At 41.2% G+C, this 24,182-nt stretch overlaps 1 protein-coding gene and 1 long non-coding RNA gene across 2 annotated transcripts in view; one reads left to right on the forward strand and one right to left on the reverse strand.

The window, feature by feature from the left end:
- Window positions 1-17,502, reverse strand: part of oaz2a (ornithine decarboxylase antizyme 2a) — a 55,806-nt gene extending 38,304 nt beyond the window's left edge. Inside the window, 3 exon segments of the mRNA XM_035790485.2 lie at window positions 8,101-8,181; window positions 8,183-8,249; window positions 17,273-17,502. Of these exon segments, the coding sequence (XP_035646378.2) occupies window positions 8,101-8,181; window positions 8,183-8,249; window positions 17,273-17,382 (258 nt within the window). The 5' untranslated portion in view covers window positions 17,383-17,502.
- LOC118396352 (uncharacterized) lies at window positions 16,331-23,758 on the forward strand. The gene is made up of 3 exons (XR_004828175.2): window positions 16,331-16,709; window positions 22,802-22,913; window positions 23,008-23,758. It is a non-coding gene; the product is annotated as an uncharacterized LOC118396352 (long non-coding RNA).
- The last annotated feature ends 424 nt before the right edge of the window (window positions 23,759-24,182 follow it).

Raw genomic sequence — 24,182 nt, forward strand, 5'->3', positions numbered from 1 at the left:
ATAATGTCTGACCTGGACCCGCAGCTAGAACGTAACTATGTGTTTTACGTTTTTATTATGTTTTAAACTAAAGGCGCTGTGAATTATGGGCCTGCTCTGACATATATGATAGTTGGCTTCTAAATGAGTTGGAAAAAGTGGGTTTGGTGTCAATTGGTATCAGTTTGGTGTCAAAATGACATCTAATTGACTGATGGACACTGACTTGCTAGTTGACTTTTGTACATTAGCAATATGTTTAAACGGAGAGGGACCATCACCAAAAGTGACATTCTGAAATCAACCCTAACGAGCCATGGAGATGAACCAGAATCACTGCCCAGCTATCCCGAGTTCATCGGGCCAGTCAATTTCACATTCCTGCAGGATTTTTATAGCATGACAAATTCGTGATGGTACCTGCCCATTGAACCATATTGCAAATGCACAGTGACTTTGCAAAAGTGAGAAAAACATAAACAAATGGACATGATGAAATCAACACAACGAGTGATGGAAATGTACAACTATCACTGCTCAGCCATCCTGTGTTCATCAGACCAGTCAATTTTGCATTTTTGAGCATGTCAAATTTCATATGGTAAATGCACATTGAAACATATTGCAAATGCGCGCGCACTTGCAATATGATTCTATAGTGTAAAAACATCACCTAATGGACATGATGAAATCAACACAACGAGTGATGGAAATGTACAACTATCACTGCTCGGCCATCCTGTGTCCATCAGACCAGTCAATTTTGCATTTTTGAGCATGTCAAATTTCATATGGTAAATGCACATTGAAACATATTGCAAATGCGCGCACTTGCAATATGATTCTATAGTGAAAAACATCACCTAATGGACATGATGAAATCAACACAACGAGTGATGGAAATGTACAACTATCACTGCTCGGCCATCCTGTGTCCATCAGACCAGTCAATTTTGCATTTTTGAGCATGTCAAATTTCATATGGTAAATGCACATTGAAACATATTGCAAATGCGCGCGCACTTGCAATATGATTCTATAGTGAAAAAACATCACCTAATGGACATGATGAAATCAACACAACGAGTGATGGAAATGTACAACTATCACTGCTCGGCCATCCTGTGTCCATCAGACCAGTCAATTTTGCATTTTTGAGCATGTCAAATTTCATATGGTAAATGCACATTGAAACATATTGCAAATGCGCGCGCACTTGCAATATGATTCTATAGTGAAAAAACATCACCTAATGGACATGATGAAATCAACACAACGAGTGATGGAAATGTACAACTATCACTGCTCGGCCATCCTGTGTCCATCAGACCAGTCAATTTTGCATTTTTGAGCATGTCAAATTTCATATGGTAAATGCACATTGAAACATATTGCAAATGCGCGCGCACTTGCAATATGATTCTATAGTGTAAAAACATCACCTAATGGACATGATGAAATCAACACAACGAGTGATGGAAATGTACAACTATCACTGCTCGGCCATCCTGTGTCCATCAGACCAGTCAATTTTTGCATTTTTGAGCATGTCAAATTTCATATGGTAAATGCACATTGAAACATATTGCAAATGCGCGCGCACTTGCAATATGATTCTATAGTGTAAAAACATCACCTAATGGACATGATGAAATCAACACAACGAGTGATGGAAATGTACAACTATCACTGCTCGGCCATCCTGTGTTCCCATAGCGGGCATTAATATCAGAATGACCGGTAAATGCATTCACAACCATATTTTCATTTTTGGGTTACCAGGTGCCTATTTTCAATCACCAGTTGCACAACATGCGTATCCATCAGAATATTTTAAACAGTCCATAAAGCACTCAGGACTGCCCCCATAGATAGAGGGCCGTAGTAGGGTACTCCCATAGCGGGCATGGATAATAGGAGTCCCGGTAAATGCATTTACAACCATATTTTAATTTTGGGTTACCAGTTGCACAACAATGCACGTGCATTTGCAATATGATTCTATAGTGAAAAAACATCACCTAATGGACATGATGAAATCAACACAACAAGTGATGGAAATGTACAACTATCACTGCTCGGCCATCCTGTGTTCATCAGACCAGTCAATTTCACATTCCTGCAGGATTTTTATAGCATGACAAATTCGTGATGGTACCTGCCCATTGAACCATATTGCAAATGCACAGTGACTTTGCAAAAGTGAGAAAACATAAACAAATGGACATGATGAAATCAACACAACAGGTGATGGAAATGTACAACTATCACTGCTCAGCCATCCTGTGTTCATCAGACCAGTCAATTTTGCATTTTTGAGCATGTCAAATTTCATATGGTAAATGCACATTGAAACATATTGCAAATGCGCGTGCACTTGCAATATGATTCTATAGTGAAAAAACATCACCTAATGGACATGATGAAATCAACACAACGAGTGATGGAAATGTACAACTATCACTGCTCGGCCATCCTGTGTCCATCAGACCAGTCAATTTTGCATTTTTGAGCATTTCAAATTTCATATGGTAAATGCACATTGAAACATATTGCAAATGCGCGCGCACTTGCAATATGATTCTATAGTGTAAAAACATCACCTAATGGACATGATGAAATCAACACAACGAGTGATGGAAATGTACAACTATCACTGCTCGGCCATCCTGTGTTCCCATAGCGGGCATTAATATCAGAATGACCGGTAAATGCATTCACAACCATATTTTCATTTTTGGGTTACCAGGTGCCTATTTTCAATCACCAGTTGCACAACATGCGTATCCATCAGAATATTTTAAACAGTCCATAAAGCACTCAGGACTGCCCCCATAGATAGAGGGCCGTAGTAGGGTACTCCCATAGCGGGCATGGATAATAGGAGTCCCGGTAAATGCATTTACAACCATATTTTAATTTTTGGGTTACCAGTTGCACAACAATGCACGTGCATTTGCAATATGATTCTATAGTGAAAAACATCACCTAATGGACATGATGAAATCAACACAACAAGTGATGGAAATGTACAACTATCACTGCTCGGCCATCCTGTGTTCATCAGACCAGTCAATTTCACATTCCTGCAGGATTTTTATAGCATGACAAATTCGTGATGGTACCTGCCCATTGAACCATATTGCAAATGCACAGTGACTTTGCAAAAGTGAGAAAACATAAACAAATGGACATGATGAAATCAACACAACAGGTGATGGAAATGTACAACTATCACTGCTCAGCCATCCTGTGTTCATCAGACCAGTCAATTTTGCATTTTTGAGCATGTCAAATTTCATATGGTAAATGCACATTGAAACATATTGCAAATGCGCGCGCACTTGCAATATGATTCTATAGTGAAAAACATCACCTAATGGACATGATGAAATCAACACAACGAGTGATGGAAATGTACAACTATCACTGCTCGGCCATCCTGTGTCCATCAGACCAGTCAATTTTGCATTTTTGAGCATGTCAAATTTCATATGGTAAATGCACATTGAAACATATTGCAAATGCGCGCACTTGCAATATGATTCTATAGTGTAAAAACATCACCTAATGGACATGATGAAATCAACACAACGAGTGATGGAAATGTACAACTATCACTGCCCGGCCATCCTGTGTTCCCATAGCGAGCATTAATATCAGAATGACCGGTAAATGCATTTACAACCATATTTTTATTTTTGGGTTACCAGTTGCACAACAATGCACGTGCATTTGCAATATGATTCTATAGTGTAAAAACATCACCTAACGGAGATGATGAAATCAACACAACGAGTGATGGAAATGTACAACAATCACTGCTCGGCCATCCTGTGTTCATCAGACCAGTCAATTTTGCATTTTTGAGCAAGGTCAAATTTCATATGGTAAATGCACATTGAAACATATTGCAAATGCACGTGCACTTGCAATATGATTATATAGTGAAAAAACATCACAAAATGGACATGATGAAGTCAACACAACGAGTGATGGAAAGGAACAACTATCACTGCCCGGCCATCCCGAGTTCATCAGGCCAGTCAATTTTGCATTTCTGCAGGATTTTTGAGCATGTCAAATTTCTTACGTCATTTGGCCCACAAAAAAAATCCTTATGCACAATTAAAAAAATATATAAAAAAATATGATAATAAAATTGGACAAAAGTATATTCATACAGTTCTTACACATGTGTAATTGACAAAAAAATTGAAAGAATTTCAAAAAACGGTCCAGAAAGCACTTTAAGGGTGTGTGAAGTTTTTACAAAATTTTGACATTTTTGACTTTTGACTTTGACTTCCTATGAAATCATATTGGAATTGGACAAAACATATTCCTTATGCGCATAAAAAAAAAAAAAAAAAAAAATTATGATAATAAAATTGGACAAAAGTATATTCATACAGTTCTTACACATGTGTAATTGACAAAAAAATCGAAAGAATTTCGAAAAACGGTCCAGAAAGCACTTTTTAAGGGGTGATAAGTTTTTGAAAAAAGTTCATTTTTTCAAAATTTTACTTTTGGACATTAATTTGGGTTACATATCCAATATGAAAAACCCCGGTGGAGCGCATTTGCCCCCTGTTGAATTTTTAAAGTGTTACAACTGGCAATTACCATATGGCATTTGCAATACACTTTGGATGAATCAACGCCGAATTGGGTGGTATTGGCCAATGTGTATATGGTTTGTCCGATGCCAATGACATGCCATTCATTTTTGTCCAATACAGGGGTATTCCCTTACTTTCATACGTGAGGCAAGGATGTTGATATCACAGGTGTGACTGATCTGTTTAAGCCTAACCCTCTTAGCCCACTCTGAGACAGTCACATGTCTGGGGCAAGGACACACCTGTGTGTGTGCAAGTGTTTACAAAGAGAAGGAGGGTAGAGCAGATTCAGGTGCGAATACAGTTGCAAAGAGACTCAAATGTGTGTGCTTGGGGCCTCCCGAGTGGTGCAGTGCCACTAGAGATCCTGGTTCGAGTCCAGGCTCTGTCGCAGCCGGCCCTCGACCGGGAGACCCATGGGGCGGGGCACAATTGGCCCAGCGTCATCCGGGTTAGGGGAGGGTTTGGCCGGCAGGGATGTTCTTGTCCCATCGCGCTCTAGCGACTCCTGTGGTGGGCCGGGCGCAATGCACGCTGACACTTCAGGTGTACGGTGTTTCCTCCGACACATTGGTGTGGCTGGCTTCGGGGATAAGTGGGCAGTGTCAAGAAGCAGTGCGGCTTGGCTGGGTTGTGTTTCGGAGGACACACGTGTCTCGACCATCTCCTCTCCCGAATCCGTACGGGAGTTGCAGCGATGAGACATGACTAACTACCAACTGGATACCACGAAATTGGGTAAAAGTACAAAATAATAAATAAATAAATGTGTGTGTTCAACATCCACGGTAGCACAGATTGTTATTAGGAACCCAAAGGATATTGTGGTAGAGAGCTTCAAGTTCCTCAGTGTCCAAATCACTGAGGACGTATCATGGTCCAAACAAACCAACACAGTCGTGAAGAGGGCACCACAACACCTCTTCCCCCTCAGGAGACTGAAAAGATTTGTCATGAGCCCTCAGATCCTCAAAACGTTCTAAAGCTGCACCATTGAGAGCATCTTTACTGGCTGCATCACAACTTGGTATGGCAACTGCTTGGCATCTGACCGTAAGGCTCTACAGAGGGTAGTGCGTATGGTCCAGTACATCATTGGGGCCGAGCTCCCTACCATCTAGGACCTCTATACCAGGCTCAGAGGAAGGCCCCAAAAAATTGTCACAGCCACCAAAGTCAGACTGTTCTTTCTGCTACCGCACGGCAATCGATACCGGCTCGCCATGTCTGGGACCAAAAGGCTCCTGAACAGCTTCTACCCCAAGCCATAAGACTGCTGAACAGTTAATCAAATCACAGATAGTGTGTCCTATCACTCTTCACATACGCTGCTGCTACTCTGTTTATTATCTATCCTGATTGCCTAGTCACTTTTACCCTTACTTACATGTACATACAGTGCATTCGGAAAAGTATTGAGACCTTGACTTTTTCCACATTTTGTTACCTTACAGCCTTATTCTAAAATGGATACAATAAAACATTTTCCTCGTCAATCTATACACAATACCCAATAATGACAAAGTGAAAACCTTTTTTACATGTTTTAAATTTTAGCACATTTATTAAAAAACAAACAGAAATACCTTATTTACATAAGTATTCAGAGCCTTTGTTATGAAACTCAAAATTGAGCTCAGGTGCATCCTGTTTCCATTTATCACCTTTGAGATGTTTCTACAACTTGATTGGAGTCCATCTGTGGTAAATTTAATTGATTGGACATGATTTGTAAAAGCACACACCTGTCTATATAAGGTCCCATAATTGACAGTGCGTGTCCGTAGAGCTCCGATACAGGATTGTGTAGAGGCACAGATCTGGGGAAGGGTACCAAAACATTTCTGCAGCATTGAAGGTCCCCAAGAACACAGTTGCCTCCATCATTCTTAAATGGAAGATGTTTGGAACCACCAAAGAGCTGGCCGCCCAGACAAACTGAGCAATCGGGGGAGAAGGGCCTTGGTCAGGGATGTGGCCAAGAACCCGATGGACACACTAACAAAGCTCCAGAGTTCCTCTGTGGAGATGGGATAACCTTACAGAAGGACAACCATCTTTGCAGCACTCTACCAATCAGGCCTTTAAGGTAGAATGGCCAGAAGCCATTCTTCAGTAAAAGTCACATGACAGCCTGCTTAGACTCCCAGACCATGAGAAACAAGATTCTCTGGTCTGATGAAACCAAGATTGAACACTTTGGCCTGAATGCCAAGCGTCACATCTGCTGGAGGAGACCTGGCACCATCGCTATGGTGAAGCATGGTGGTGGCAGCATCATGCTGTCACAATGTTTTTCTGCGGCAGAGACTGGGAGACTAGTGTGGATCAAGGGAAATATGAACGGAGCAAAGTACAGAGATATCCTTAATGAAAACCTGGCCCAGAGCACTCAAGACCTCAGACTGGGGTGAAGGTTCACCTACTATCAGGATAACGACCTGACAACACAGGAGTAGCTTCGGGACAATTATCAGAGCCCAGACTTGAACCCAATCCAACATCTCTGAAGAGACCTGAAAATAACTGTGCAGCGACGCTCCCATCCAACCTGACTGAGCTTGAGGGGATCTGCAGAGAAGAATGGTAGAAACTCCCCAAATACAGGTCTGCCAAGCTTGTAGCATCATAGCTAAGAAGACTTGAGGCCGTAATCGCTGCCAAAGGCGCTTCAACAAATTACTGAGTAAAGGGTCTGAATACTTATGTAAATGTGATATTTACATTTTTCAGAAGAACAGTTTTTGCTTTGTCATTATGGAGTATTGTGTGTAGATTGATTTTAGAAGAAGGCTGTAACCTAACAAAATGTGGAAAAAGTCAAGGGGTCTGAATACTTTCCGAATGCACTGTATTACCTCAATTACCTACACATTGACTCTGTACCAGTAGTCCTTGTATAGTCTCATTATTGTTATTTTATTGTGTTACTATTTTTTTTATTGTACTTTTTACTCTGCATTGTTGGGAAAGGGCTCGTTTAGTGAAATGCTTATTTACGTCTACACCTTTTGTATTTGGCATATGTGACAAATAACATTTTATTTGACTTGATATTAACTCTTGGACAACGCACACTTTCTAGATCACCATGTACAGAGTCTATGGTTGATAACCTATCTCAGTTATTTTGACTGCCTCTGTTCAAACCATATATGGTTTCAATATTGTCTGCGGGGCTATAGATCAGCAGCATTTTCATGTACCATAATTGTACATAAGACACCTTTTTATCAGGTTATTACTTTGACAGTACACTGTGTACATTATACATGCTGATATTGGGTGATCAGGGCAAAATAGGAAGTGCATGTAGGATTCCTGTGTTGTCTCAGCATAAAGAGCATAAATCATTCAATGATATTCAGCTTTTCAGGGGATCCATTTGAGCAAGGTGAGGCTCAGACTCGTTTATCATGATCACTTAAGGAGTATTTACGGGTTGATGTGATTTGTTGATCAGTGGCTGCAATGAAGTTGTCTCTGGTGTTCTCACCTTGTGTAGTAACAGGCCGAGAGAGTGATCCCTGCCAGTCCCTCGCCCACCCGGGATCTTCAAGTGTGGGTGAGGGGCATCAGGAGCACCACAGAGGCCCCGGAGCCTGGTGCCTGGAGCAGTGGAACCTGGAGCCCACTAACAAAGAACTGCAGAGAGGGGATAGAAGGAAAAAGAAAGAGAGAGATGAATGACCATGCCACAGGATTCATGAAAGAGACATGAAAAGCAGGAGCACTTGACTGATTGAGCATTCAGGTTCAGGTTTAGATTTGTCGGTTTTTTAGAGGTTTGGGGCAAGGTTTGGGATATTTACGATTTGCCTAGTCTCATTCACCAGCCTTGTGTCTGTTGGCAGCTATTAACTTGATAAAATGTTGGCGGAGAAACTATTTCCATAAAACCATTGATTCAGTGTTTCAACATAGGACCAGGATCAATAAGTAGTTAAAAGGGCCCAGGGTATTTCATCTAGAGGTACCAGTTCTGTCCCAAATGGCACCCTATTCCCTACATAGTGCACTACTTTTGACCAGGGCCCTATGGATCCTGGTCAAAAGTAGCACACTATACAGGGAATAAGGTGCCATTTGGGATGCAACCACCGTTACAATAACACTAAGTGGTGCACTGCCATGTCATAAAGTCAACCCACATACCTCCCGTTGCTACTCTACTTGGACATTTATGATTTTAATACACTTAATGAAAGTGGATGGCTAATGGGAACCAAGCGCCCAAGTAATAAAAGTGCCCAGTTTGCATTAGATTGATGTCTTTCTTTGGTTGTGTTCAATTTGCCAGCTTGTTGCGTCACTGGCACTAGGACAGTCCTACCTTAGTGTTAATCTAAGTGCTGTTCCACAAATAGCACCAAATAACAGCACCTCAGTAACAACACCTCTTTACTCCTGCCTATGCCAAAGGCAAAGTAATACAGTTGTGTTTGAGAAGTAGCAGTGTGCCATCTGCACTGCATCTAATCTCAGCAACCTCAACCTTCATTGAGGCAGGCGATGTCATAGAGAACAAATGGACTTTTACAATAACAACCTGCTGAAGTTAAGTGTTAGCTCTGCCTCTGTCAATGCCCGCCCCCTCTGTTTTATTCATGGTTCACCTCACTGCAGTCCTTGGCTGGAACAGCTTGCCCTATTTTCCCAAGTCATGTCTAATCAGGGCCTGAAGAATAGTACATTATAACATGACATGCTGTGGCTGTACTTGTCATTGTCTGCTCTCATAAGACGTCTCGTAAACATCCCATAAGACTAAAGCAGCCGCCAAGCCTCTTATCAGACGCAGGTAGTACTGAATGTACAAAATCAGTGGCCTTCACCTTGAGCTTTAAGGCAGGCTGGACAGGCATGGCTGGTTTTAACTTTCTCTGAGGCAGACAAGTAAACAAGTCTGTGTAATCAACTCTTTGGCCTCAGGGCCTTTCGACTAGTAATACATAATACTAACCCAGCCTAAACCATAAACAAAGTAAATAATCAAAATGTCAGGGGTAGCCAACTCTGGTCTCCAGGCCTGCAAATATTGTTATGGAACAAATGTGCGCATACACTGTAGCTACTCAGGAAGGGGGTTGTCTATGCTACCCATTGTTGCAATATGGGAAAAAAATACAAACCGATTTTATTTTCAAAGCTATGAAATTATCAGCACTTAAATCGAAAAGTCACACTACACTGTGGTTTGACTTGAGAGGCTGCTAAGTATTGTACCAGCAGCAGAGGAACTACTGTGATGTGAAGAGAAAGGCTCTGGTTTGTGGTGGAAAGGCATGCATCACAAACAAGCGCATGATCTGTAAACACCTCTGCAAATAGCCTCGTCGGGGCCCAGGAACACACATCTCGGTCGTTTGGAGTTACGGGGCCTAGTTTCAGGCCAGTAGTAAGAATAGCCCGATGCTCCCGAGGAGGCTTACAAAAACATTGCATGGGTCAGTATTTCCATTAAGAAAATGTGCCACCGCACATTTGACCGGTAACATTTTGATTTACCAGAAATGAACCGGACCCATACGCATTGGGTGCATAACCCGATTAGGGCATCCAACCACAGTGCTCAGAATGACAAATCACATTTAGAATATGGTAGTTCATTTTAACAGACCATGCAAGTTGAGGACGCAACAACATGGGTCCTTCTTACCGAATTCCGATGTGTACTTTGAAGATTTTATAATAATGCCCCATTCATATTAACCATAAGTAGGTCCATTACGTTGCCACGGAGGTAATTAATTTGAATGGGGACCGTCCACAACGCCCCCTTACGGTCGAATAACAGGAAGTTGACAAACCACTGAAGAAGATGCAAATGTGTGGTTTTGGACGATGGATTTATGGGATAGCTAGCAACTTGTAAACAATTAAACATTCCTATAAGTGAGCACTATTTTAATAGTATGTTAAACAATACACATTTACTGTTATGCCAATTATACTTCATGACTGTTGCCTCCCGTTTTAGTTTGTGATGGTAATGACGTTTGTTTTTTTATGATAATTATTAGGTGGAGGTCGCTAGCTACAGTATAGCCTAGATTTTAGCTAGCTAGCTGCTCTGTAAGCTATCTTGACTTGCTATAAAGCTATAGAAACAAGTTCAGGAAAACTGTTTTATTATCAACTGAATCAATATGGTTCCACCTGTCTTGAATAAAAATGTAATATTTGACAATCTCACAAAATAAATGCGATCCCTGACAAGGCACTAGGCTCTCCACAGTCGTATCTTGCATTGTGAAAACCTTCTTAAACTCTCCGTCCAGGAACTGAACAAGATTGCATGAAGATGACGTATGGCATAATGAAACACGTTACGATGTAAATGAGGCATAACTGTCCACATTTACTTTCCCTCAGGCAACAAGACAAGTAACAAATAGCAAAATCACTAGCCTATGTCTATCTACTACACCCCAATGTAGAAAAATGTACCTATTCTATTGGTCACCTTGTAGATAAAGAAACCGCCTATTCCTAACAGACTGTGGGACGACAGATTACAAATTCATACCACCAGTAGGCCTGGGCTACATAAAACAACTTTAAAAGGCAATGAGGCTGATGCAACAGATTAGAATGTTTAGCTTTAAATGTTGATAAAATATTATTTATTCACATTGTAAGCGCAGCAATGCGCACAAGGTAGTACGTAGGCTACGAGAAAATGTTCATTCCACGATGCAATTAGCACATAAACACTTGTCAAAAGCGCACCGCACATGCGAGCGGTTCCATGTGACCAAGATGAAAATATCCATTCGAAATTTAGAAAGAGGGAAGATCTAAAGATGCAATGGAATTTAGAATTGTTGCGCAATGATTGGGTTTATAAAAGCATGTTTCACTCCATCAGCAACGAAAGAGCTGTTTGAGGAGCCAAAGCTGCATGCTGGGCGCATGTGATGAATAAGATACATAAAGAACATACACGTGAGTGCCAATTTAATTTAACAGCGTAATGTATTTCCATCGACTGGTATTTCCATCAATTAATAGGCTAAAAAAAAACATTATTTCGCAAAGGGATTTTTTGTCCTTTTCCCGGACAATTGGCTGTTGCCAATTTTATTGACCGAAACCCTGGTATGGGGTCACATTCACTCTGGGGAGTGTCTGTATGTCTCACCTGCAGCTAGTGTGGACTGGTGGTTAGCCATGTAAGTTCAGAGGCTTTTTTCAAATCAATTATTATTTGTCACATGAGCCGAATACAATGGGTGTAGACTTTACAGTGAAATGCTTGCTTATGAGCCCTTCCCAATGATGCAGAGTTAAACACCCTCTGTAGTGTTTTATGGTCGCGGGCGGTGCATTTACCATACCAAGTGGTGATGCAGCCATTCAAGATGCTATCGATGGTGCAGCTGTAGAACTTTGACGATTCAAGGGCCCATGACATATCTTTTCAGCCTCCTGAGAGCATCTTCTCGTGTCATCTTCACGACTGTTTTGGTGTGTGTGGATCATGTTAAGCCCTTAGTGATATGGACGCCAAGGAACTTGAAGCTCTTGACCCGCTACACTACAGCCCTGTTGATGTGGATGGTGGAGTGCTCTCCCCTCTTTCTCCTGTAATCCACAATCAGCTCCTTGGTCTTACTGATGTTGAGGAAGAGGCTGTTGTCCTGGCACCACACTGCCAAGTCTCTGACCTCCTCCCTGTAGGCTGTCTCATTGCTGTCGGTGATCAGGCCTACCACCTCTGTGACGACAGCAAAATTGATGATGGTGTTGGAGTTGTGCGTGGCCACGTGATTGTGGGTGAACAAGGACGGGACTAAGCACAGACACCTGTGGGGCCTCTCTGTTGAGGGTCAGCGTGGCAGTGTTGTTGTTGCCTCGCCACCTGCGGCCGGCCCTTCTGGAAGTACAGGATCCAGTTGTAGAGGGAGGTGTTCAGTCCCAGGGTCCCGAGCTTGGCGACGAGCTTGGAGGGGACTATGGTGTTGAAGGCTGAACTGTAGTCTATGAACAGCATTCTCACAGTTATTTTGGCTCTTGTCCAGGTGGGAGAGGGCAGTGTGAAATGCACTTGAGATTGTGACATCTGTGGCTTTGTTGGGGCGGTAAGAGACTTGGAGTGGGTCCAGGGTGTCTGGGATGATGGTGTCATGACCAGCCTTTCAAAACACTTCATAATTACAGATGAGAGTGCTACAGGGCGGTAGTCATTGAGGCAGGTTACCTTTGAGTTCTTGGGAACAGGGACAATGGTGGTCAGCCTGAAACATGTTTGGATTATAGACTGGGACAATGTGGATTAAAAATGTCTGTGAGGACACTTGCCAACTGGTCTGTGCATGCTCTGAGAACGCGCCCTGGTATTCCGTCTGGCCCGGCTGCCTTACGAGTGTTAACCTGTTAAAAAATTTGACCTACATCGGCCACAGAGCGAAATCACACAGTCATCTGGAACAACAGGGGCTTTCATACAAGACTGTGTGTTGTTTTCCTCTAAGTGAGTATAAAAGGCATTTAGCTCATTTGGAAGTTCTTCGTCACTCAGGGTGGGTTTCCCATTTTAGTCTGTTTATCGTCTGCAAGCCCTGCCACATACAACAAGCATCGGAGCCGGTGTAAATGGGATTCCACTTCCTATGTCCTTTTTTATTTTTTATGTCTCTGAGTTCATAGTTGGCTTTTATGTGTCCATGTCTGTGTCCCGTTCCTTGTAAACGTTAGCTCTAGCCTTTAGCCTAGTGCTTAAATGTATTGATGAAATCCGTGACTGATGTGTAAACTCCTCAATGCTATCAGATGAATCCCAGAACATATTCCAGGCTTGTACTAGCAAAACAGTCTTGTAGCCTCGCGTCTGCTTCATCAGACCACGTCCGTACGTCCATATGTCACTGGTACTTCCTGTTTGAGCTTTTGTTTGTAAGCAGGAACCAGGAGGATAGAGTCGTGGTCTGATTTACCGAAGGGAGATTGAGGGAGGGCCTTCTGTGTTTCTGCGGGTAGAATAAAAATGGTCTAGCGTTTTAGCGCCCCTATTGGCGCAGGAGACGTGTTGGTAAAAGTGAGGTAGAACAGTTTTAAGTCTCACCTCATCATTACCTCTGTTTTAAGTCTCACCTCAAGTCTCCGCCCACCAGTAATGCTGCCTCTGAGTGTGCGGTTTCTTGTTTGTTTATAGCCCCATACAGTTCGTAATTCAATCAAAAGTGGTTTCTTGGAGTTACCTTGGAAAGGCTTTGAGAGAGCATTATTTACCAGTTGCTGTTCTTATAGTTGATTTAGTTAATCTATTGATCATATTGTTCCAAATGTGCAGCGCAAAATCTAGCAGTGCAAAAAATTATGCTCTTTGGGCGAATCATGGAAACTCCTAGTGGGTGACTTGCATTGATTTATTTGTTGTCACTAGCCACATGATTAATGTGTCACGAGATGACGAGAGTATTCCAAAATTTTCAGGAGGGTCACATCTCCTAAAGAGTTTTGAACCCGCTCAGCATTCTTAGTTGTGCTAACACTTTCTCGGGCACATTCCATTTTTACATTTACATTTTATACATTTACCAGACACTCTTATCCAGAGTGACTTACAGTAGTGAGTGCAGGTTTTGTTTTTACTTTTTTGTACTGGTCCCCCATGGGAATCAAACCCACAACCCTGCCGTTGCAAGCGCAATGTTCTGCCAACTTCCTAAGGAGGTTATGGTTAGGGTTAAATAATGGTGGCACTGCTAATAAAATGCTGAGAACAAGCAACTTTTTCCATTCCCCTATATAGGAAAGCTCCTGTCCTTGCACGAAATGCCAGCTTGTTTTGAAAGGCAACACTCTCGCCCTCTGACATTCAGACCCCCCCTAGTGCCAAAGGGCGCTAAGGCTAAATAACCACAGTCACAAGTTGAAAAACGAACAAAAACCACTGCACCCTAGTATAAACATTATTCAAGTCATGCAGCAGTGACCTAGCTTGCACTGTACTGTATTAACATACGGGTGAGGTATTAATCATATCTGTGTTGCAGGCACAGCACTGGGACACAAGGATATAAGTGCGTCATGCACCATGTATTCTCCCGGGACTTGTGTTAGGAGAGTGTGAGAGTGGTTGTATAATCACTGGAACCCAGGCAAGCATACCAAACTCTGCTTTAGGGTTTAATATAGAGTACACTGCAGTGCAATGAGAGAGTACTGTATGGAAGGTCGATAAATAATATGGTCTGAAGGTGATAGGTAAATCCAAAACCCATAGTGCTTTTTGTCTGGTCAGGATTTTTAGATTATTTCAAATATAATGAGTTCTGCAATTATTAATAAAACTGTTTTTTTTTTCAGTCCATTTCTCTTGGTGCTGCATTTGTTTGAGTTTCAACCTTTGGCAGCCTGATTTGAGTTAATTATTCCTTAGATAATGGCTTTGGATTCTATGTTTGCCCTGGTGACTGGTTAAGAGTTTGTGAGTGTGGCACACATCCAAGGAACAGAAGGCTCCAAAACAGGATACTATTCCTCGCAAGTCTTCTAGGAAAACGCTAACAGACTAGCTCGGAGAGAATGGCCAAACCACCTCTTATTAGCCAGTTAATCTATGTGTCAAACCTGAGCTGCTCCAAATATTTTATAACTAGTTTTATACAATTTAAGTGAGTCAACAATATACTATTAACCATACTATTAACCATTGGCCTACTGGATAAACAAATCCTTGTGCCTACATAGCAAACCAAAAGTTCCCATGAACTTGATGGGTAGGATTTAGAGCTGTACCGTATAAGTGTGAATGTAGGTTCTCGTTTCTAAAAAAAAACAGGATACCAAACTGGTAATTCGAGCTGCATGTGCTCATTGGAGACCACCATGTGTACCCCGTCCCGATCCCCTTTCCACTCTTGACTTGGCTTAGGTCAAGAGTATCACGACCACAGTAAATGTCACCTGACAGCCAGAACCTACTACTTACAAAAATGTTTATATGATGTTTGTCTTAACATACAGTACTGTATCAAGTTACATTCAGGATGCCATTTTAGGACAGAACAGCACATCACAAGGTGATCCCTTGAGGAGATCAGTGTACTGTACAGCATGTCATAGCCTCATATGATCTATTCAAAGTGTTCCCCTATCATCCATAGAAATGAATTGCATTAGACTAGTAAGAAAATCGTATTGTTAAACAGATAGCGTCCATAGCATCCCACACAGGTTTCCACTGGTGCTTTAGCCACAAGCTAATATAATCTAGTCCAAGCCCATTGGGGGCTCGGCTGGTTGTGTAATAGTGTGTGTCTGTGTGATGTAGGGCAGCTGATGCCTTCTGCTGACAGGGACATAAGCTAGCACGCTAGTGAATGGACCCTGCGCTTGCCACCACACATGTAAAACATGAATGCACATGCGTGCATAGTACACACACATACTATGTTGTCAATGTAATATGCAATGTAGGCTATTTTTATATTCTTAGCTTCTGCGTATCATGTAATGCATACTTTTATGAGACAGGTTGGTGGTATATGATGATGGAATACTGCTGTGGACATTGACACTCATTCTTGAAAAGGCAGTACCATGTTTACCAAGATTGAGTGATAGGCTATAAATGACTCTCCTGATGGAACATGGAAGAACATTCTGAAGATGATAGCATTGTGGATGCATCACGTCATTATATAGGCTAGTCTAGGAGGCTACTGTTGCTCTGATGCTTCGACTACAGCTAAGTAACCCTGTCCTGAGGAGCAATTTCCACTTTGACATAAAGCTGATTTATAGATGAAAGCAAAAAAATCTAGCATGGGGGTGATATCAGGTCATAGGTAGGCATGGCACCTGGACAGATTATGGCAACAATAGCCTAATAATAAGAGGTGCATCTATATTTTTCCTTATTAACATCTCATTTATATTAAAGGGATACTAACCCTATTGATTTGACTTTCTAAGAAACTATGCGGTATTAGTGCGACATTTGGGCATCAAGAAAATAGGTTACGTTTACTGACACTGCACAAAATGAAATGTCCCGTGCGCAGAAAGTACAAGGCGGAAATGTTTTTGGTAATTCGATCCATCTTCAACGCTGTATGAAAACAACTTCGTTGGACAGCTGTTGTAGACGTAGGGGTAAGCATTATAAAAAAAAAAATTAAGTATATGACAATTTAATTATTGTTGGAGCAATTAAATGCAAATGCATAGTGCGCAATAGGGTCATTGTTGAATACATTGATACAAAATGTCCTATAACCAATAACAAACCATATGTGGTCTATGTTATGCATGTAAATGCTATTAGGACATGTTACATTATATGGGCCTAGTATGTGACATCGATACTATTTATGAACACCAATAGAATAGTATAGAAAATTCACATGCATAACGCTACTGTAAATTAATCTAATCAAAAACCTAAAGCAAATCATGAATACACCAGCTATTATTGACAACCTACAGACAGGAATTACAGCCAAATATTCAGTTATTATCACAACATGAAATATCTGGTTATTATTGTGTTATTCTGAAAAGTTAAAGGGTGGAAAACTAATGCATTTAAATATTCATAAGCATTTAAATATTCATAATCAATGGTCAGTTTAGCAAATCAATGGAAAACATTTTAGGAAAATAAATATCTATAATTGTAGAAATGTATTCGCAAAATCGTGTAAGACATTGCCTACCTTTCCTCGGTATTCAGCATGATACCCTCGAGGAAATCGAAAACTTTATGTCCTTTTTGACAACCAAAGCAATGACTATTTAACAGAAGCTCCACGGAGAAGTGCACCATCCGTAAAAAAACGGAATTAGAGTTAACTCCGGCGCGGTTCTAGCTATATAATATGAGGCTTCAATTCGCAAAAGGACCGTTTGTAGACGCCTCTGCATCGACTATAGTGTTGATGCTGGAAAGGGGCTATTTATATGCCCGTCATACACGACCATTGGAATCATGGGTAACTCAAAGCAGGAAGCAATGTACTAGTTATTGACCGATTGGGTAAAGACAGTACAGTATGAAGATACGCAGAAACAGCTTCTCCAATAGAAATCCCCGATCACGTATGTAGACGATGTCATGGCAACGTTGGCTAGCTAAACTCATGCGCAGAAACACGTAATCGTCTAACGGTCGTCTTGTGCCGAACTGCGCATGTGCAGACCGTCAAACCAACGGCACTCTTTCCATATAAAGTTGTTTTTGACGAAAATTAAAATGTGTAGGTTTGTACATTCCACGAGCTTGGATTAATAACATGTTCAACTACTTAAGACATTGGCTCGAATTTAGGTTGTGTCTTTTAGATTTTGAGAAAATTAACAACTAAGAAATAATTGTTCACTTATTTTATTAACTTCTCACACCCTACCCTAAATCTAACCGTAACCCTTGTCTGCGTGGTCTTCTTCGCAAGCGTTCCTGGAAGTCTCATTATGCTGAGCTTCTGCGTTTAGAAACTCTGTGATTTGTGTGCGTTTCAAATAAGATGATTAGTGCTAACTGGAATCCTTGGGAAATCCCTACCCCAAACCTAACCTTAACAATAAACCTTACCTAAGCATACCCTTAACTCATACCTTAAATATTTTACAATGGGTTTGGGACCTCTTAAGGACCGCAGATAGCAAGGACTGTTCCGGATACACAAAGGGTCACAGACCTGAGCTGGTTATCAAATCTTTACAATGCCTGCTCAGCCTGGTCTCATAGACTAGACATAACATAGTTAACGTAAATTCAGGGCACTGAAATTAGTATGACACAGCATGTTAATACTTGGTGTGATTACATAATCGACGGTTACTTGAGGCAAAAACTAAAGGAGGGTGGTTGGTTTGCCACCTAGCTAACGTTAGTGTTAACCACCTATTTAAGAAAAGTTTTTCAACAGAATCGGTAGAATGAATACACATGAATAAACACAGTTCATTTTCATAGCAGCCACGTTGTATTCCTTCTCGCATCTATGCACTCTCCTCTCACATTTCCCTTTGCTTGTGGACTTCAATGCACAATTCATCCGCTGTATGTGACCAGGCAAAAAACCTTTCCAAGCCAAACCATATCCGCTACACACAGCCTACATCATTGTCACCATATTGGCTAAAGTAAGGTCATAGTAAACATAGCTAATAGAACTAACACGTTAGTAAACACAATACAATCATGGGGCGGCAGGTAGCCTAGTGGTTAGAGCGTTGGACTAGTAACTGAAAGGTTGCAAGATTGAATCCCCGAGCCGACAAGGTAAAAATCTGTCGTTCTGCCCCTGAAAAAGACAGTTAACCCACTTTTCCTAGGCTCTCATTGAAAATAAGAATTTGTTCTTAACCGATTTGCCTGGTTAAATAAAGGTCAAATACAATTTTAAAAATGCAGTAATGTTACAGTGTACTGTCAGTAAGCAGTTTAGCACTTACACTAAATTTCCTCAGCCGGTAATTGTCAAACAAATAACTGTCGGTCTCACGATAATTGACCATTAATTAACATAAACACATTTAGCATCTCCTGGCCTCCACACATGGCCTACCAAAAAGTCAAATCTATCTAATATAGCCTACACCTTCACAATGAGTCCATTATTTATTTTAGACACATCTAAAGAAGCATGATATGAAGAAAATGTAGTCTATTTCCGAAGAAAAGAATAGCATACTCTGAGTTGTGCTTATGGTAGGTCCTGATGTGGCCATGCCAAATGGCTGTGGGCTGCACTAGTTCATTTAGCAGACAAGATTTGCTTATAATTCTGTGGCATTATTTTATATTATTTTATAGTATGAAGAATACAATTGAACAAAGCTGAATAAAATCTATATATTTTCTCCAAACAATGAGTCAACCTATTCTGTGTGAGAAATAAATATTCGGTCACCGCAGCAGCCTTAATACGGTCACTGCAGCAGCCTTAACCTTGACTTGGAAGAGTTCTGGTGTTGTGTTGGGTAGTCCAAGCCAGCTAGCTAACATAGCATCCCTCTGTTTTAGCAGGGTGTTTGAGTAGGCTAAACTAGCTAGCTGCGTTTAGTAGGTAAGTAAGTGAAACTGAAAGTAGAAGAAAATGCTAAATCTCTCCATCTCTCTCTTGCTTCGACTTAATTTTGGAAGTAATGAATTTGTTCACAACTGTTAAACTATTGTCTTTCTCTCTCTTTGAGTGAACTAATCACTACAGTGCTAGCTAGCTGTAGCTTATGCTTTCAGTACTAGATTCATACTCTGATCCTTTGATTTGGTGGACAACAATTCATGCTGCAAGAGCTCTGATAGGTTGGAAGACGTCCTCCGGAAGTTGTCATAATTATTGTGTAAGTCTATGGAAGGGTGTGAGAACCATGAGCCTCCTAGGTTTTCTATTGAAGTCACTGTATCCAGAGGAGGACGGAAGCTAGCTGTCTTCCGGCTACACTATGGTGCAACCCTACAGAGTGCTGTTGACGCTACTGTAGAGCTTCATTGCAAAACAGTGTGGTTTAGTAAATGATTTGGTGACGTGAATATATTTAGTATAGTTCTATCTAATAAGGATAACATTTAAATGTTTTAATGTTTTCATTTTTATTCAATTCTGAGGAGGGTGGTCATTCCTCCTCTGAGGAGCCTCCACTGGTTTGAAACAACATTAGCTAGTTACTACATATATTTATAACTGTTTTGGTTGTTTACACCACCAAGTGTATCCCAACACTTATGTAAAGCCAAGGATGGAAAAGAGCCACTCTGCCAAAACAGATTAAGAGATTAGTAACAAGATACCAACTTCGGTACTTGAACCTGGCACCAAGGTGACTTTAATAATGGTGTCAGTCCGACTGGCCTTGATAAAGCTTGCTGTGTTAAGGCTAACAGAACCACAGCCACCTTGTATAGTGCCCATGGCTCTGGTCAAAAGTAATGCCCTATATAGGGGATAGAGTGCCATTTGGGATGGACCACATGTGAGACACTGAAATTCTGTCGTTATGCAAATTCTATTTGACAGCTCGTCTCGGACATTGTGTCATCGTTCAGGCCGAGATGTACCATGGAGTGAAGTATAAATGCTGAATCATGAGGGGTGCTGATTCTGAATCAAAGGTTAAAGCCCCGGAAGGGAATGCTCTCCCATGTGTGTTATCTCACTGTAACATTGCGATGGGATCGTCTACAGTATGTCCACTCCAGATATCCATGTAAGCATACACTCAAATGAGACCCTTTGCATAAACATAGGGCTCTAGTCAAAAGAAGTGCACTATGTAGGGAATAGGATGCCATTTGGGAAGCAGCCTATATCCCTCCCTCCCATGGGGATGAAATATTCAGGAGCTCTAGGTGGAGAACAAAGCCATGAAAAATTTGAGCCAAAGACCGTCTGCGCCTCCTGTTACCAGATGGAGAGGTTAGATAAGAGAACATGGCTAGTCGTCAGGGCTGGGACATCCCAAGGAAAGTACATATCTCATGGAGATGTAGCTGGACAGTGTATTGTTCATTCTGTGGAGAGTGATAGCCTCCATCCTATCCATACGGTGCACACACTGTCCTGTCTACCTGGTATGTGTGCGTGCCGATTTGTCTGTGTCCAGTGCATGAGTGCATCTATATGACCGTGCCTATGTGTGTGTGTCTTGTGAGTGAGATGCCGACCTTTTCCACCACTCACATTCTCTGGACAGCCTACTTAATCTAATTAAAGGATCCATTGTATCTCTTCCCCTCTGGCACTCTCCTTCGGTATGTCCGGGAAATGTATATTTACTAGGCCAGGTAATCACAACAAACATTGAGTGCAGGAGAAGTGAATTCCATGCTGGCTTGATTGTCTGTAACGGGATGACACTGGCAAGGACTCACTGCAGCACTCTTGCAGCATCCACTTCCATGGATTTTTGATTTAAGGGTGAAGTTCGGGTGCGATCTCAGAATAATGCACTTGACTGGCTTGCTCTCTTTCCAAATATATTTGCTCTATTTTATTCTCTCTGATGTGTTTTTCCCCCACTGCAATGCTATGTCAGTAACCTTACTCCATCCGTGTTTGGGAAAAATGCAAAACATCTCAGATGTTGTTTGTTGAAAACTTTTTTTTAAACATTTGGATTCCACAATCAATCATCTAGGACAGGATCCCAAATTAATCTGTTTTGGGGGGAAGTTTGTGTCACGTTCTTTCAAAATCGAACCCAGAAGCAGACCAGGGGCCTGTTGCACAAAAGTAGAATTAAGACATCCGGGATAAATGACTAAGCTGAGCTCAATGAAGCCAAAACATGTGCGTCCAGGCTTAATTGGTTGCACAAAGACCAAGCCAGGATGAGCAGACACGGATTCATTAAGCCAGGTGAAACCAATCCTGGATAGGTGCGCGCTCACGGCTCACTCAAATAGACCCCGCCACAGATCACAGATTAACTGATTTACCATGGCAACGAGAGCCGCGTAATTTTCCCCGTCGGAAGCACAAATCCTCATGGAGGCATACGAGGAGGTAAAATATATAATTAAGAAGAAAGGCAACACCGCCACAGTGATAAAGCAAAGAGAAAAAGCGTGGCAAAGTATTGCAGACCGCCTGAATGCGTAAATAGTGCACAATTAATTACACACTCACCGCTCCGCTGAAACATCACAATTACAATTCAAATATTTAATTCACATCTCCAAAAACGCAGTTGTACTGTAATTATGAAACGGTTAAATTTTTAATTGAAATGCACTGCAGATATGAGTGAAATTGTGTACAGTAAGTCCATCACACTGTATAAAGCTATGATAAATTATTATTAAAGCCTTACATTATTATTTAACGTTACTACGCTCAGTACGGTTTAATCTTAGCCGTTGTACTCTGCTTCTTATGTTGTCCACCGTTTTTTTTGTGTTTCTCCTGCTTTCATTAATGTAAAGCTGCTTTGACAGAATGAAACAATTGTGAAAAGTGCTATATAAATAAAATTTAATTGAATAAATAGATGAGCTATAATAATAATAATCACTTTAATTTATATAGCGCCTTTCAAAGGACCCAAGGTCGGTTGCTCACTGCACTGCAAAAATGTATTTCTTACTTAGTATTTTTGTCTTGTTTTCAGTAAAAAAAAAATATCTAAAAAACATCTTGAATATTTTCTTTTACCTAGGAAAATTACCTAGGAAAATAAGCAAAAAAATCTGCCAGTGATGTGCATTGATTGGTGTAATATTCCTCATCTTATGATTTCAGATGGTCTGCAATGCTGACTGTGTGATCAGCAATGTTGTGGCAAAATGGCCTGGCTCAGTCCATGACTCCAGAATCTTTCGGGCCTCTGAAATCTATCAGTGCCTATCACAAGGTAAGCCACACAACCCCTATTTATAACCATCATGGCTGTGTCAAGAATATCACTGTGTTTATGAGGTAGTAATGATGAGATTTTGTGTTGACAGGTGAATTCTCTGGTGTGTTGCTGGGAGACAGGGGTATGGCTGCCAGCCTTTTCTCCTGACACCTTTCACAGACCCCCAGGAAGCACAGCAGGCCTACAACCATGCCCATGCCAGGACCAGGGCCAGAGTTGAAATGACCTTTGGCCTCCTGAAGGCACGCTTTCACTGCCTTCACAAATTAAGGGTCAGCCCTGTTAGGGCATGTGATATTACTGTGGCTTGTGCTGTCCTCCACAATGTGGCCTGCCTGAGGAAGGAGAGGGCCCCCAGAGTGCCACCAGCCATGGACTGGGACAATCCGGCAATCTTCCCTGATGACGACAGTGGTCGGCTGCTGAGGGACCAATATGTGTTGAATTATTTTAGTTAGTATGTGTGCTTTCAATTTTGGTTAAATATGTCCTGCGGTGGCAGAGGAATTTGGTTTTTTTTGGGTTCGTTTTTTTACGAATTTGGCCTCTTATGATGTTTGTGCGGTATACTGTGTGTAATACAAGGCTGCAGGGAGGCTACTGCATCCATTAATTTGTCTGTTCAGTTGATGTGTATGGATTTGTCCTGCATTTATTTTAGTGTGCAGACATGCAGGGTGTGTTATATACAGACCTTTGAATGTGTATGTATCATTTTGTATAATATGCTTGGATTCTGTGCTTTCCATCTTGTAGTGTCACTGTGACTTCAGTTTCGAAAGGAGCTGATGGTTTACCTGCTTTGTTTTGTCCTTATTCAATAAAGGAACATAATGTTACACATTGTGTTTTTATATTCATATGGAATGTGTATTTGTTTATATGACAGAGTACTAGGGCCACACTGAAGAAAAAGGATAAAGTCATACATTTATGAGGCTGGTTCTTTCTGCAGAAAAGCTACATATTGTTTTTACAGTTTTGATACTTATGACAATGTGATACTTAATATTCTGGCACATCAGCATGTCTTTGTTTATGAAACCATACTGAAGTACAATTTCACGAAATGCCCCGCATCTGTCATTTTAACAACTGTCCTCCTTTAAAACAACTGGTTACAATATTATGACTTGTCTTTTTTTTCCCTCTGTGGCCCTAATATTCTATCATTTTATATATAGTCTATGGGAAACTGTAAATTATCTAATGATAGCAACATCTAAAAATCATTTTTTATCCAAAATCATTGAAATTAATGAT

The sequence above is a fragment of the Oncorhynchus keta genome, chromosome 17, assembly GCF_023373465.1.
Source record: "Oncorhynchus keta strain PuntledgeMale-10-30-2019 chromosome 17, Oket_V2, whole genome shotgun sequence".
Taxonomy (NCBI): domain Eukaryota; kingdom Metazoa; phylum Chordata; class Actinopteri; order Salmoniformes; family Salmonidae; genus Oncorhynchus; species Oncorhynchus keta.